At 42.7% G+C, this 15,605-nt stretch overlaps 1 protein-coding gene across 1 annotated transcript; it reads right to left on the bottom strand.

Annotated features, from left to right (window-relative positions):
• Positions 1 to 3,757: 3,757 nt before the first annotated feature.
• hopx (HOP homeobox) lies at positions 3,758 to 9,329 on the bottom strand. Its single transcript, XM_035424884.1, has 3 exons — positions 9,182 to 9,329; positions 8,574 to 8,874; positions 3,758 to 4,109 (listed from the first exon to the last, which is right to left on the bottom strand). The coding sequence occupies exons 2-3, from the start codon at positions 8,736 to 8,738 to the stop codon at positions 4,032 to 4,034; spliced, it is 243 nt and encodes an 80-aa protein (XP_035280775.1). The 5' UTR covers positions 8,739 to 8,874; positions 9,182 to 9,329; the 3' UTR covers positions 3,758 to 4,031.
• Positions 9,330 to 15,605: the final 6,276 nt, after the last annotated feature.

The following is a 15,605-nucleotide window of genomic DNA, read 5'->3' as shown; positions in this document are numbered from 1 at the left end:
TTTAATGGTGTTTATTTTGGAGTTGTGACCCCTGTAAATTCAGTCAGGTCCAGAACACAAAACACAAATGTGCCCATAGCATGACATAACCATGGTGTGAAGCATAGCATGACATAACCATGGTGTGAGACATAACATGACATAACCATGGTGAGAGACATAGCAAGACATAACCATGGTGTGAGTCATAGCATGACATAACCATGGTGTGAGACATAGCATGACAACCATGGTGTGAGACATAGCATGACATAACCATGACGTGAGACATATCATGACATAGCCATGATGTGAGACATAGCATGACATAACCATGGTGTGAGACATAGCATGACATAACCATGGTGTGAGACATGGCATGACATAACCATGGTGTGAGTCATTGCATGACATAACCATGGTGTGAGACATATCATGACATAGCCATGGTGTGAGACATAGCATGACATAACCATGGCGTGAGACATAGCATGACATAACCATGGTGTGAGACATGGCAAGACATAATTATGGTGTGAGTCATAGCATGACATAACCATGGTGAGAGACATAGCATGACATAACCATGGTGTGAGACTTCAACGTACGTGCACCACTTTTACACATGATCAGAGAATATTCCGCAGAACTCGTTATAAAACATCCTTATTAGCCTATGACATCATAAAATTCCCAGCGTTAATGTAGCTTTTAAAGTTTAAAAAGAGCCAAAGCTGGATCAAATGTACTCTGTCAGAGCTGATTTAACACTAAACACTTACCTGCACAGATGTCAGAAAAGATCAAAGAAACAGGTGTGAGTTTCCCAATTTAAGGGTAATTAAATAGATTTAATGAGCAACTTAATTGAATTACTACACTTCTATTTGTATCACTGATTTCTATGTCTTAGTACAACATTGTTACAATATCAATGTTGGAACTGAGGACGATAAGTGCAGTTAGAGAGGAACTGAGGCTGATAACTCCAGTGTTATAATAAGCGTGATTTCACAATATCCGTCAGGAATATTCAGGAATTTCCTGTCTGTCCTTGGGCTGTGTCTCCAGTTTCCACCAGTCATTTGAGTGCTAAATTTAGACATCAAATGCTAATTAACTTTGAGTAATACAGATATTAAATGCCAGCTTAATTTTACCCGCCCTAACAGATAATGTGGCCTGTCCTCTAACACTAGTTAGGTCTTGTGAACCCAAAACATAGGTGGAGCTATCTTCTTATATAAAAGACTCACAATGGTTTTTGATTGGTTACCAGTATATTAGTTATTGCACATGTGCTCCACCCATCATAGGGTTAATGCGTCCACATTTGCCCATCACTGTTGAACACTGTCAAATGGATTCAGAATAATATTCTGTGTGGCTTCATTAATTTAGCCTTTAAATGCATTTTCCTTGAAAAGTTGTTTTGTTCTTGAAATGTTTAATTTATGGCTATTTCACTTTGAAATGTTCTTTATTTCTCTTATTTCTCATTTTGCACCAATTCAGTTTATGGTGATTGCGATTTTCTTTCATCCTCTCATTTCTTCACTTTAATTTCAGCTATTCTGTCGTTGACTTATGGTTTGCTCTCTATGAGCTGCTACGTTACCTCCAGGCTGCCTATATACCAAACCGGTTCTGTACCGGTTCTCTGCAGGCTGACTGTACTATTGATTTCGTTTTCAAAGCATGCACTCAAGAGTATATGTAGACCTTTTTTCCACCAAGCTTCCCCCCCCTGCTTTTATTTTGCAGCATTCAAATTCCCATTCAAACATTCGGGTGATATTCAAATCAAAGTTGGTCCCAAGGTCATATCCATAACCATTGAGAGGAGATAAGATCTCTGTGACTGCGGACAAAGCTCTACGGTTAGGAAATATTCTAATTTCTTCAGGGATGCACTGTCATATTTGACACATGCCCATCAACCACTAGCAAACGTAACAGGGAGTAACCCTTTATACTGGCAGAGGGTGCTGGCTGTAAGTACAACAGGACTGCTCAATCTGGCAACCCTTCATTCTGGCAGAGGATGCTGGTTTTAAAAATAATCCCTCGGGGAAAAACTGCAAAATTTGGAAACCCTTCCTACTGCTACAGGGCCCTGGTTTTACAGACACTTAGGAATAGCAGGTCATGCAACTATGCCAACTCTCTGGTGGCTCCACACCCCCAGATGAGCCCGGGTCATGGCCTACCAAACATTAGCCGGGCTGAGGTTGGGACGGCTCCCCTGTCTGGCCGCCAGTGCCCTGCTGTCCTGGTGGAATTTCGGCAGGTTAGAGTGTGCTTGATCCCAGTGGTACAGGCAGAGAGGGAAGTGCCAAAACAGCCTCCCCGCTGGGGTGCTGGGCAGCTTTCCCGCTCAGTGCCGATCCCGGAGTGACAGATTCCACACGTTTCCGCAGAGCTCTCTTAGCAACACACACAATGCCACAGCCCATTCTAATTCCACATGCACACTGTTTGGCGTGTGTGTGTATGTGGTGTGTGTGTTTAGTCTCTCAGGGTGTGGATGTTTTTCTCACCAGGCTCAGTGTGGGAACCAACCACACACCACTCTTAGGACCTGTTTTTATGCCGTCTGTGTGTGTTCGTGCATATCCAGGTGCTATCAGTAGTTACACGTTGCCACTGCAAATTAGTTTAAAATCAAGAACTACCTGTTTTGATATTATCAGCTGGAAATTCCATTCTGTGTGTGTGTGTGTGTGTGTGCTCGTGTGCTGCTTTTTGCATGCGCTCCCACCATCTGTAGCCCAGGTAAAAATAACATGCTGAAATCACTTCCTCTCGATCTCTCTATCGCTCTGTCTATCATCCGGGTGCCCAAACAGCAGCATTGCTGTAGTTTTGGGGAGACAGAGCTGCCCTCTAAATATGGAGTGCAGGGTGGCATGTGAGGTGTGTGTGTGTGTGAGGCAGGTCAGGAGTCTGTGTGAGGCAGGTGAGGTGTGTGTGTGAGGCAGGTGAAGAGTCTGTGTGAGGCAAATGAGGTGTGTGTGTGAGGTGGGTGAGGTGTGTGTGAGCTATGTGTGTGAGACAGGTGAGGTATGTGTGTGAGGTGGGTGAGGTGTGTGTGAGCTATGTGTGTGAGACAGGCGAGGTATGTATGTGAGGTGTGTGTGTGATGCAGGTGAGGTGTATGTGTGAGGTGTGTGTGTGAGGCAGATGAGGTGTGTGTGTGAGGTGTCTGTGTGAGGTGGGTGAGGTGTGTGTGAGCTGTGTGTGTGTGAGATTGGTGAAGTATGTGTGTGAGGTGTGTGTGAGAAGCAGGTGAGGTGTGTGTGAGATGCGTGTGTGAGGCAGGTGAGGTGTCTGTGTGAGGCAGGTGAGGTGTGTGTGTGAGGTGTCTGTGTGAGGCAGGTGAGGAGTGTGTGTGAGGCAGATGAGGTGTGCATGTGTGTGTCAGGTGATGTGCTGTTTATTCCCACACCCAGACTTTGATTAAGGTTAAATTTCCTGAGCTGCTGAAGCAGAAACTCCAGTTTCCATTCCACATTTCTTTAAAAAAACCACACTGGTAAGAGGAGACACCCTTTACATCTTTTATGGGGTCCTGAAAGCAAAGCCTTGTCCTGCTCCTGGCTCACTGATCAAATCTCCACACCCTGGCAACCCGCCAGCTTTGGTAATGCGATCACACAACGAGATGGCACCTGTTAAAATACACACACAAACACACAGACACACACACATATGCATGCACACACACGCATTCACACACAAATAATTCTGAAATTCTGAATATCAGGTATACAAGAAGTTTGAGTTATAATGATATATTTATTTTCTTATATATTTATTTATGTAAACATATTGGTTACATTGGTACAAAATGAGCCAAACCAGCTATAAAGTAATAAAATAAAAAAATAAAAAACAAGGAGACTTACAAACAGATCACATTCAGCGAATGAGCAAAGAGCTTAGATACAGGAAGGAGAGAACTACATGAAGTCAAGACTCCAGTCCTCCTTTCCTGCCTGTTATTGGGTCAGCAAGAAACGGCCACGGCAGACTGGCACTTTCACCCCATCTTAGTCCTTCACTGATCCCAGTTCAGCTGGCAGACCCTCGGCCTGTCTCCACTGGGCATTGCGTAGCCTGAACCATTTCTAGAACAGTGGTGGGGGGGGGGGGGGATTCAGAGTCAGAGTCAGTCAAATGTCATGTGAGGAATTTGACAACAATTGGTTCATATTGGAAATTCTTACAACATCATACATAGAGAAAAAAGGATTGTTGTTAGTAACTGGAAACCCAAGGTTTACAGTACTTGCAGACAACATTTTTAAAACATTTATCTGACACTCTAATCCAGAGCAATTAACAGAGCTAACTTTTCATTTTACAGACAGGACAGCCAGATCTTTACTTACGCTGTTCGGGTTAAGTATATTTCTCAAAGAAACAATAGCAAGTATACTGCTCAAAGGTACAATGGCAGCGCCCCATCAGGGAACTAAACCCTCAACCTTTGAGTTACCAGCACAGTTCTCCAAATATTAAGACACACTGCCAACCAAAGAGCCAAACAAGCACAGACAATAATGACTTTATCAGCCGCGGCAACTCAGACAGTGAGAAAGTCTGGCTGCATTGTGCATCTAAATCAGGTAGACAGCTTATTCCATACCAGGATTCACTCAAGGGAAGTTCTCTAAGAGAAGAAAATGAATCACTACCCTGAAGAATTCAACCACAGAAACCTTAAGGCTGTGTTTTACATTGTGGTTTGGAGGCAATAAAAAAAAATAACAACAGAGGCATCCTGGGTAATGTTGTCATTGTTTAAAGGTATTAGGTTTCGAAGGGATACGCGGCAGCGGTGACATCATTCGGACCGTGTTGCTAAATTAGGGAAGGTGTGAAACTGCTTTAATAGCCATGACATCCCCTCCCTTTAGGGTTTGCAGAAATTGCACAAACATCCGGAGGGAAATTAGGGAAATTAAATGGGAAAAGTTTAGTGAGAAATGCACATTTGATTTTCACTTGGAGCTTTTCCCAGGAAAAGTCTGATGTTTTTTAAAGTGACAATAAACACGAGAAAGCATGCCTTTAAAAAAAAGAAGAGGGGAAACATGGCCCCTTCTCCATTCTTCCTGAAAAATGCTGACTCTTCAGCCTCGCTGACTGCACACACAGAATTTAGTAAGTACTTAAACCGCACTTTACTACAGATAACAGCAGGGTCTTGGGAACCAATCCAAATTAAAAGATTTGGCACAACCTGCACACTGCTCATGGGAGGCAGGTTTTTAAAAAGTGTAACACCAGTTTCACGCAACACTGCGAGCCTGAATTATGTCGTTAATTAATTACCTATTAATCAATCACTAATTATTTTATGTTTTAGAGGAAATCGTTCCCATTACGAAATCAAATTAAGTGGTTTGTAATGTACAGGTGAAATATGCAGTGCATTAATTTTGCTGTTAGGCAGAGACTACTTGAGATAATATGTTTCTGCAGGGCTAGAAACCTACATTTCTAAATTCTGCCTCACAGCTGTGGGTACTGGCTTCTGATTGGTGCATGAGGAGTTACCGCTAACTGAACAGACACACTGGGTAACTGTGTCCTGAAGAAGGTTGCTAACATTAGACTTGTGTGACCTGTGACGAAGTCACTTGTTCCGATATGTTTATTGTCTGCAAATAAACTATTTATGTAGAAAAATAATTTTGGGTAGTGTTTACTAATGTTAAGTGTACTAAACTTGATTCAATTTAGACTGAAGTACATACAACTCAAGTAGTTAGTTATGTTTCACAAAATGTAAAAACTTACATGGTTTTAGGCATGGTGTTCTCATGCAATTTTCTAGTAAAATCAACTAATCCGGGATTACAGTGGAGGTAACAGTGGACTAACTCTGGAACACACTGAAAGAATCAATGCCACACCCTCGCATGAAGACATCCCATTGGTTGCAGCATGACGGCAGTCATTCATTTACTACTACTGTCGATAACAGCAGAGGGGGCAACTTCAGCAAGTTTGAACTGATGGATTTTATTTTACGCTAACACAAGCAGAAGTTAGTGTGCTGAGTGTGAGCACTCGGTCCGGTCAAAGAAACCGTGTGAAAAAGCTGAATGAGCAGCAGAGAACTGAGATAACAAACTGCAGTCACCCTCTCTGCTCACACAGCGGCCATATTGCAGAAGGCTTTTTGTAAATGCTCAAACAGAGCAGGGACTACAGACTGAGGAGGGGGAGTGGCCTATCAATGTATGGTCTTTGCCCAACCATTTGACATTACACTAAACATTTTTGGCTAACTTACACTGGCATTTAGAAGATGGCCACATGTTTTTGTTATACGAAAACCAGTTATAATGGTGGATATTTACTGAAGCAAAGCAAGTTAAGTGCCTTGCTCAAAGATATGTAGCAGGGCCCCTCCATGGGTATCAAACCTGCAACCTCTTGAGTTACAAGCTCAGTTCTAAAATCATAATACCACAGTGCCGCCCAATTCTTAACCTTTGAACAAAAGGAGCCAAAAAAAGAAAGAAGGAAAGAAAGAAAATCTCAGTTGAGGATGAAGTTAGGCATTCTGACGGGGAGCCAAACACTCCATGTCATACTGAGCCGTGTTGCCTGGTCAAGTTGGCTGCTTTCCTCCTCCTTTGTGACCTCATAATGGAAACTGACATGATCTGGCAAAACCAGTTTGCACTTGAATACTGAGAGGGGTAAAAAAAAAAACACATTTGAAAAGCATGTGTCACTACTTGATTTGTGCATTAGTGCTTGACAACCTTTAGCAGAAACATGAGGATAATGCCAGGTAACAATCGACCCATGGGAGGCGCCCAGTAGGCTTTTGTTCACACGTTACACTCCCCGAATTCACCTATTCATAAACTGAAAATAAGGATGACGTACATTGAGAAACAGACACATCCTCATGCTGCTAATAAATCCCTCAGGATTACCCATTCGCAACACCCATCCTGTTGTTTGATCTGTTTGATACTTCCATCATTGATGGACGTGTCTGAGTGATGCAAACGATACTGAAACTTATATATTACATATGCTCACTGGAGCTGGAAATATGGTCCATTCTCTACATATTTGCTCTGTCTCGTTCTCTATCCTTTTTTTTCACATTTCCTTAACCAAATAGTGAGTGAGTGAGTGAAAACAATAGCCCTGTGTAAAATGTGGAATGTAAGAGGAGTTTCCTCTGAACTTCTGCATGATGTCATGTCAATACCGCCCCGCGCCCTCCCAATTTTATCCACAGAGCAGACCTACCCTCATTAAAGCCGCACATATTTCGGTATGAGGTCTTGCATCTGTTAGTCTTCTGATAAATCCAAAGCGTAGCTACTGAACGACTTCTCACTCTGGCAGACGCGATTAATGCTCGCACATGGCACAGTGCCAAGCATCCCCTGATCGTCAGGCAAAAATAACTCCTGCATTTTCATACGAAACGCTCTGTGCCTGTTGTATCCGTGGCTGAATAGAAAGGCGTAATTGAAACGTCTCGGGCAAGGGCCTCGACTCGAGTGCAACTTCGATGTTTTATCACCATACTCAAAGGCGCGGAGCTTTGAAAGACCACGCGATATGAGCGCTGTGAAAAGCGTTCTATTCTATCCGGCAATGATTTGGAACTTCGATACCAAGGGGGAAAACATAGTTACATAGAGTCACATAGCCTAAATTTTGTGTTTTACGCCGTGAAATAATAATTCTGGGGGTTGGAAGTGACTCTGAAGTCATGGTCTAGGTTTAAAATAGTTGTTTAGACCTAAATTCAATTTTAAAGTCACATTTCCTATTTTTATTCAGCCACACGAACTTTCACCACAACTTTAAACGGAAACCAAATTGACAGAGCGACGGGTGCAACGGAACGGCCAAGCCGACGGCCGTTCTAATTGTAAGGACGGAGGGGGTGTGAGTAACACACGGACTTTCAATAGCTCTCTTGGCACGGAAGCGTTGTTGCCAAAAAAACAAGTACCCATTCTACACACCGCGGTAACCCCTCCACTCGCTTCTGGTGGGTTCCACTAGTAAACTCCTCACAATGCAGCCCATTAATTCCCCGCGACGTGGAGTGAAAGGTATTTTGTTCGTCGGCGCGTAAACACTATTTGGAAAGCAGGATGTGATTTTGCGCAAAGCCAACAAGTTAATTGAATAGTCAAACACACCTTCCTGAAAAATAACCCCTTAGAACTACCTCCAGCACTTGTGACTGTGGCACACCCGGAGCATCCAGATGCCCACCCAAAACATCGCATGGATTTTTGCTATATGAACGCACAACAGCAAAAAGAACCGCATGAGCAATGTTTACGAAACAGAATTACTGAAAACGCATGCAAGCTCTTTTTTCAAGTATCGTTGAACATACAGCTCATTATGTAGTATACAAAAGTCCTTGTTTCCAAAATACAATGATTCACCAGTACGATTATGCATTTCAGAAGCACAGGCGTCCGTTTTCTCAAAAGTAATATTAATAATAATAATAATAATAATAATAATAATAATAATAATAATGATGATGAAAATAGATTTTGAACATAGCTATGAACCAGACTCACCGCTGTCTCTGCCTCGGATAGTCCGCACTCTGCTGCTATCAACATGAGCGTCGCCTGGTCTGGATGCTTGCTAACTCTGGTGAAATGACCCTCCAGAATTTTGACCTGGTCCTCTTCTAAATGTATGCTTGCCATACCATCTCCATTTCTTCCAACTGAAGCCATTTCTTTTCCAACAAAAACAGCAAAAAAGTAGAAGTAGCCAAACAAGATTTGTTGCGGACGCTCCGAATGATTTTCACTCCCCGATCGTAGATCCCATGCAAAACGCCCTTGTTTAAGAAGTAAACAACAGCGGCAACTGGAAAACAAATAACAAGAACAATCATAAATCCCATAGTAATTACAAGTACTGGTAAAAGGCTGACTACGAACCCGTGTACAGTACTGTGCGCAAAATCTGTGTGATGGACTGGTCCAGACAACAGCAGCTCAGCAAGCATTTCTCACACCTCCCTTTCTTAAGTACACTCTGTCACTAAAACCTCTCTTAAAATTTGTACACATTTGTCGAATGCGCAGGCATAAAAGTGGGACACGTTCAGCAATAAAACTGCCCGCTACTACGTAGCGTCCATTTCAAATATATGGCAGAAAATGTAGCCTACCGATTCGCAGCTCCTCTAGGTGCGTTCGCGTCGTTCGAAGTACGGAGCTACAACAACTGTACGCTACAGTAGCTTTCCCTATCGCAATGTTTGCTTGGTGACGTCACGCAGGGGTAACGCTCTCCGCGTTCAGTCGCTGCACCTGTAATATGCTTTCAGAGTTTTTATGTCATTCCTGTCATGTTTGTGCGCCAAGAATTGAAACCGCTTGTCAGCAACATGGTAAATCTCTCATGGGAAATAGCTACCGCGCGTTAAAGGATGGGGTAGTGTGGCCGTAACTGAGGAAACCATTTCTGCACAGCCTACAAAACGACACAGCCGCTAGAGTCAAGATATATTGTAAGCTGCGAATTTCATTTTAAACATATATAACTAGATTCGAAGCGAATCAGTTATTAGAAGCACTTTCCTTTGTTAACGCGTATTCGCTGTGTATGCAATCACTTCTGGCAGACTTTCTGCGAAAAACGGAAATGTACAAAAGGGTCAAATTAATTATTCTCAGGAATGTTTAAACTGGCACGCACAACGGTCACAGTTCTGGATATTATCTTTACTTTAGTCTATATTTAGAGAAGACTTATAATCACTGCAATCACTTGAACTGCGATACTGAACAAGTTAAACCACATTTGATATTTAACAGTCCAAAGTGTCAACAACAGAGTCCAGGTACTTGATGTGATCAGACACGGACATGCACACGCGCAGACACACATAGACATTTGCACGCCCACCCAGACAGGGGCACTACCAGGGATTGTGGGCCGCATGAAAAGATCTAACATTGGGTCCCATCACTCCATGCCACTCCATCCCTCCACAATTACAGCACAATTAATTGATGGCCCTTGACATCATCTTAAGCCCCCCCACCCCCCACCCCCCTTACTTGCACTTACAACACTGCCTGAACAAAGAATGTGTGGGGAGAATGTTTAAATTAACTGTGAAATAATACTGTAATGTCTTGACACACATGTGCATGGACACACATATAAAATATATTCTTGGCTACAGATCAAATACTTGAGCATATTTGTGATAGATAGATAGATAGATAGATAGATAGATAGGACAGTGAGGACATAAAATGTTAACAAGTGCGTCGTGTAGAATAGATGCATACAAACTAAAAGCTGATCCCTAAATTAAAGCTTATTAAAACTATACTTAAAAGAGTAAAAGTCATAACCTACAATATGCACAAAATTAATATTAGTTTTAAAGAACTGATTTTTTAAATGTTTTTCTTTTCCTTCTTCTTTTTTACGACAACTTAAAAACAAACTGTCAGCACCGATGCATCCTGGTTGGGAAGTCCAAAGTGCAGCACATGTGTCCACAACCCATGTTGAACATTCTATTTTGAGTGCTGCATTCTTGTTTTATGACCTTCCATTCAGTAAACTGACGTTAATATGTTTTACCATTCCCTATAGAGTTACATAAGGAAAAGGACAGCCAGTGTGTACAGTAATCCACTTGTAAACATTATACACTGTAATAGGAATACTGTAGAATTTACAGTAACTTGTTGGCAGCTTGTAAGTTGCTGTAATATATTTCACAGTATGTTTACGGTAATAACAATTGCAGTACTTAGATGGGTACTGTAATTGTATTTACAGAATGCATACTGAGACATATTAAAGAAACTTACAGTACAAGCTCATTGTTGCTAGAAAGTGACTTTAAATTTTACAATATTCCTATTACAGTGTAGAACATGTTTACAGTGCCTACACATAATACCCCATAATGACAAAGCAAATACAGGTTTTTAGGAAGTTTAGCAAATTTCTTAAAAATAAAAAACAGAAATATCACATTTACATAAGTATTCAGACCCTTTGCTATGACACTCAAAATTGAGCTCAGGTGCATCCTGTTTCCATTGATCATACTTGAGATGTTTCTACAACTTGATTGGAGTCCACCTGTGGTAAATTCAATTTATTGGGCATGATTTGGAAAGGCACATACCTGTCTATATGAGGTCCCACAGTTGACAGTGCATATCAGAGCAGAAACCAAGCCATGAAGTCAAAGGAATTGTCCATAGGCCTCCGAGACAGGATTGGGTTGAGTTACAGATTTTGGGAAGGGTACAAAAATCTTTGCAGCATTGAAGGTCCCGAAGAACACAGTGGCCTTCATCATTCTTAAATGGAAGAAGTTTGGAACCACCAGGACTCTTCCTAGAGCTGGCCGCCTGGCCAAACTAAGCAATCGGGGGAGAAGGGCCTTGGTCAGGGAGGTGACCAAGAACCCGATGACCACTCTGACAGAGCTCCAGAGTTCCTCTGTGGAGATGGGAGAACCTTCCAGAAGGACAACTATCGCTGCAGCGTTCCATCAATCAGGCCTTTATGGTAATGGTATGGTATGGTAGAGTGGCCAGATGGAAGCCACTCCTCAGTAAAAGGCACATTACAGCACACTTGGAGTTTGCCAAAAGGCACCAAAAAAACTCTCAGACCATGAGAAACAATATTCTCTGGCCTGATGAAACCAGGATTGAACTCTTTGGCCACAATGCCAAGCGTCACATACCATTGCTATGGTGAAGCATGGTGATGGCAGCATCATGCTGTGGGGATGTTTTTCAGCGGCAGGAACTGGGAGACTAGTCAGGATTGAGGGAAAGATGAACGGAGCAAAGTACAGAGAGATCCTTGATGAAAACCTGCACCAGAGCGCTGAGGACCTCAGACTGGGGCAAATTTTTACCTTCCCACAGTACAACGACACTAAGCACACAGCTAAGACAACACAGGAGGTAAGGGTCCCAGCAGGAAACCTCTCAGGAAAGCAGAAGGACCACACTGACCTCTCTCAGAGCATCATGGGATCCAGGAGAGTCCTGAAATCGCTCCCTGTCCCAGGCTGGCCCTGGTCTCACATCAGGCAGGGGAATTCTGGGATACAAAGTACAGTGGGACTGTCCTTTAGTGACCCCTCTGCTGTCAGAAATCCCCCCCCCCAAACTTTTCCATGAGCCACGCAACCCCCTCGCAGGCTAACTATGGCAATGAGCACAATTGAAAGTGTCACTCCTACATGATCACCATGACAGCTGCTACCATGGCAACGTCTTTACATCTGATTATGACCCCTTTATTCACACTGCTTCCCATTAGATCACATGACATTATATTTTCAGCATTTAGAAGAGAGAGTAGAGCAAGAGAGGCTGAGACATACCTGTGCATACAAAGCTGTTCTGGCCAAAGAAAGAAGGAGATATGTTTGTACAAACACAATGACTAATGTATACACAGGTAGCAGCATCAAAGTTGTAATCATGTGTCTACCAGAGAAATTTGCCAGTAGGCCCCGGGGAGATTGTGATCATGCATTGTGTGTGTGTGTGTGGGGGGGGGGGGGGGGGGGGGGTCTGCATATTGAGATTGTGGATCGGGGGAACCTCCAATGCTTGGGAAACCAATCAAAAACAGCATGTGCCTAGGACACCCAGAACACAGTAGTGTTAGTAGTATAGACAGAGAGATGGACTCATGTGCATGGTCACTTTGACCACAAGAATGCAGGGGGGGGAGCCAGCGTTCCTCCCTCTCTTACCCCCGATACATTCAGGGGAATAGAGAGCCTCCCCCCGTTTCCGTGGCATCCGTTACAAGCTGCCTTGAAGTAGCTACCCTGTTATTTAGGGAAACGGTTGGGGGGGCGGGGGGGGGGGGGTGGTGGCCATCACATGGATCTTACATAAGCTCTGGCCAGTACTCCCCCATGGGAAAGGCCAAACATCTGGAAATTGAAATCGAATTCATACGACCCGGGAGAGGAAATGAGGCTCCGTGCAACCACAGCGTTATTGAATCGTGAGGCTAGAGACGGCGGCACTAGCGCACGCTGTCTCTCACCCCTTCTCACTCTCTCTCTTCCCCCCTCTCTCTCTCTCCTCTCATTTTCTCTCCCTCGCTCACTCCCTCTCCCCCTGCTCTCTCTCTCTCGCTCCCGCTCTGTCTCTCCCTCTCCTGAGCGTGATCTCCACACTGCATAAAGGAAGCATTGAAGAGCAGCTACGCCGGAGATGGTGGAGGCCCAGGATTTGAGGCGATTTGCTCAAATGACGGGAAGCAGCTTCCTGTATTAGCAACAGACGGCCAACCGCTGCAGAAGCTGGCTTTTTTCCCTTTTTTTTTAAAGAAGGCAGAAGGGAGGGTGGAGATGATGGCTGCTTATACAGAGCTAGAGTTGCAGGATGTGTTATGTAATGGAGAGGTTTTATTGATCCCATAGACCAAACAGGGACGAATGCCTACTGCGGTGCCCATTCACTGTCTGAACACAGCGCTCATTAACACAAGCACTACATAATCAAACTCAAAGGGAAACTTTTCCCCCACTAACAAAGGTCATACACGGTTGGCGACTGCTAGTGAAAATGAGAATAATCCTGCCCTATGCTGCAAGTTTTTATGGAATCCTTAGAGAATGTATAAGCATCATTAAAAACTGGTAGTGCACTGGTTACATTACCCTGTTCATAATATTCATATTTAAGGTACAATAGCCTGTACTGAAATGATTATGAATCTGAGTCAGCAGTGCAGCAGAATGGTTAGGGGCTCATTTTTGAGAGGCTGCACATTCAAATCCAAAATGCCTTTGTACTGCCCTTGAACCTTTGGCGAACTGTGCATAAAACACAAAAAGCTAGCATTGTAAGTCACTCTGGATATAAGCCTATACAGTGCCCTCCATAATGTTTGAGACAAAGACATTTTTTCTTAATTTGGCTCTGTACTCCACAATTTTAGATTGATAAATTTATCAAACAATTCACATGTGGTTACAGGGCAGATACTCAGCTTTTATTGTAGGGTTTTTTATATACATTTTGGTTTCACCATGTAGAAATTACAACATGTTTTGTACATAGTCCCCCCATTTCAGGGCACCAAAATGTTTGGGACAAATGGCTTCACAGGTGTTTCTGATTAGTCAGGCGTGTTCAATTGAGGAGAGCTTTGGGTATCTAGTTTTGATTCTATGCTTTTGATTGCCTTTGGAGTCTGTTATTGGCATTTGTCAATATGAGGACCAGCGTTTTGCCAGTGAAAGTCAAGGAAGCCATTATGAGTCTGAGAAATAAAAAAAATCAGAGACATAGGCCAAACCATAGGCCTGCCAAAGTCAACTGTTTGGAACATCATTTAGAAGAAAGAAATAACTGGGGAGCCCAGTAATCACAAAGGCCTGGTAGGCCAAGGAAGACCTCTATAGTAATTGATGACCAAAAAATTCTCAGCATCAGGAAGAAAAAAACCCAAACCCCTGTTTGACAGATCAGAAACAATCTTCAGGAGGCAAGTGTGGATTTGTGAGTGACTACTGTCCACAGAAGACTTCACAATCAGAACTACAGCGGCTACAATACAAGATGCAAAAACCACAAAGCCACAAAAACCTGATGGCTTGATTAAAGTTGACTACTTTCATTTATAAAACATTAGTATGACACAAACATGATGATGCCCTGAACTAGGGGGGCTATGTATAAAAAGTTCTGTAACTACATGGTGAAACCACAACGTATAAACAAATACCCTTTAAATAAAAACAGACAATGTGCACTTTAATCACATGTGAATTGTTTGATTACAAATCTAAAATTGTGGAGTGCAGAGCCAAATCAAGAAAACAAATATGTATTTCTTTATACTAAACATTACGGAGGGCACTGCACTAAGCAAATAAATTATACAGATAATGAAGTACATTCTGTTTAAAGTGTACTCAAAAACAGGCAATCCGTTGATTTATCTGGGCCTCTCCTGGACCAGGAAAGGAAGTAACATGAAATACTGGGCTTTCTGTAAAAGCGACAGCACCACGGAGGACATGTTCATGCTTCTAGGAGCATCCTGCCAACTTACCTAAAGGAGCTGGGTACACATGGTTTCAATTCAGATGTGATGGATTCTGAATGAGGAATGCACCTCAAAATAAACCCAGCCTTGTTTTATTTATTTATTTTTTTGCCCGTCCTTATGCCATGCCACATTGTTGTTGTTGAAGAACAAAAACCATTTTTTTATTTTTCAGAGATTTAGTTTTTAAAATGGGGTATTGAGAAATGAACTTAAGCCTGTGTGTCTAACAATAATAAAGAGTGTCGGAAGAAGAAGAAAAAGCCTTTGGTGATTTGTAAATAAGTGAAAATGGTCAAATCTGAACAGCCATTGTGTTCTTCCATAGCACAGCCGGTGTTAACCCCTCGACTACAAGCTGTCCCGTATCCTCCTGTTCAGAAATGTGGCGTTCTGACAATACATTTTTACGTTTAAGGTTCCCTTTCTTACAAGGAAACAGGAATATAGGATATGTTGTGTTTTTGAATGCTATACATAAGATAACAATCCAAAGGGACCACAGAACAATGTTTTGAAAT

Source organism: Anguilla anguilla, chromosome 7 (assembly GCF_013347855.1).
Source record: "Anguilla anguilla isolate fAngAng1 chromosome 7, fAngAng1.pri, whole genome shotgun sequence".
NCBI classification, from domain to species: Eukaryota; Metazoa; Chordata; class Actinopteri; order Anguilliformes; family Anguillidae; genus Anguilla; species Anguilla anguilla.
The sequence above is the reverse complement of the archived record's forward strand: the minus strand, read 5'-3'. Positions and strand labels throughout refer to the sequence as shown.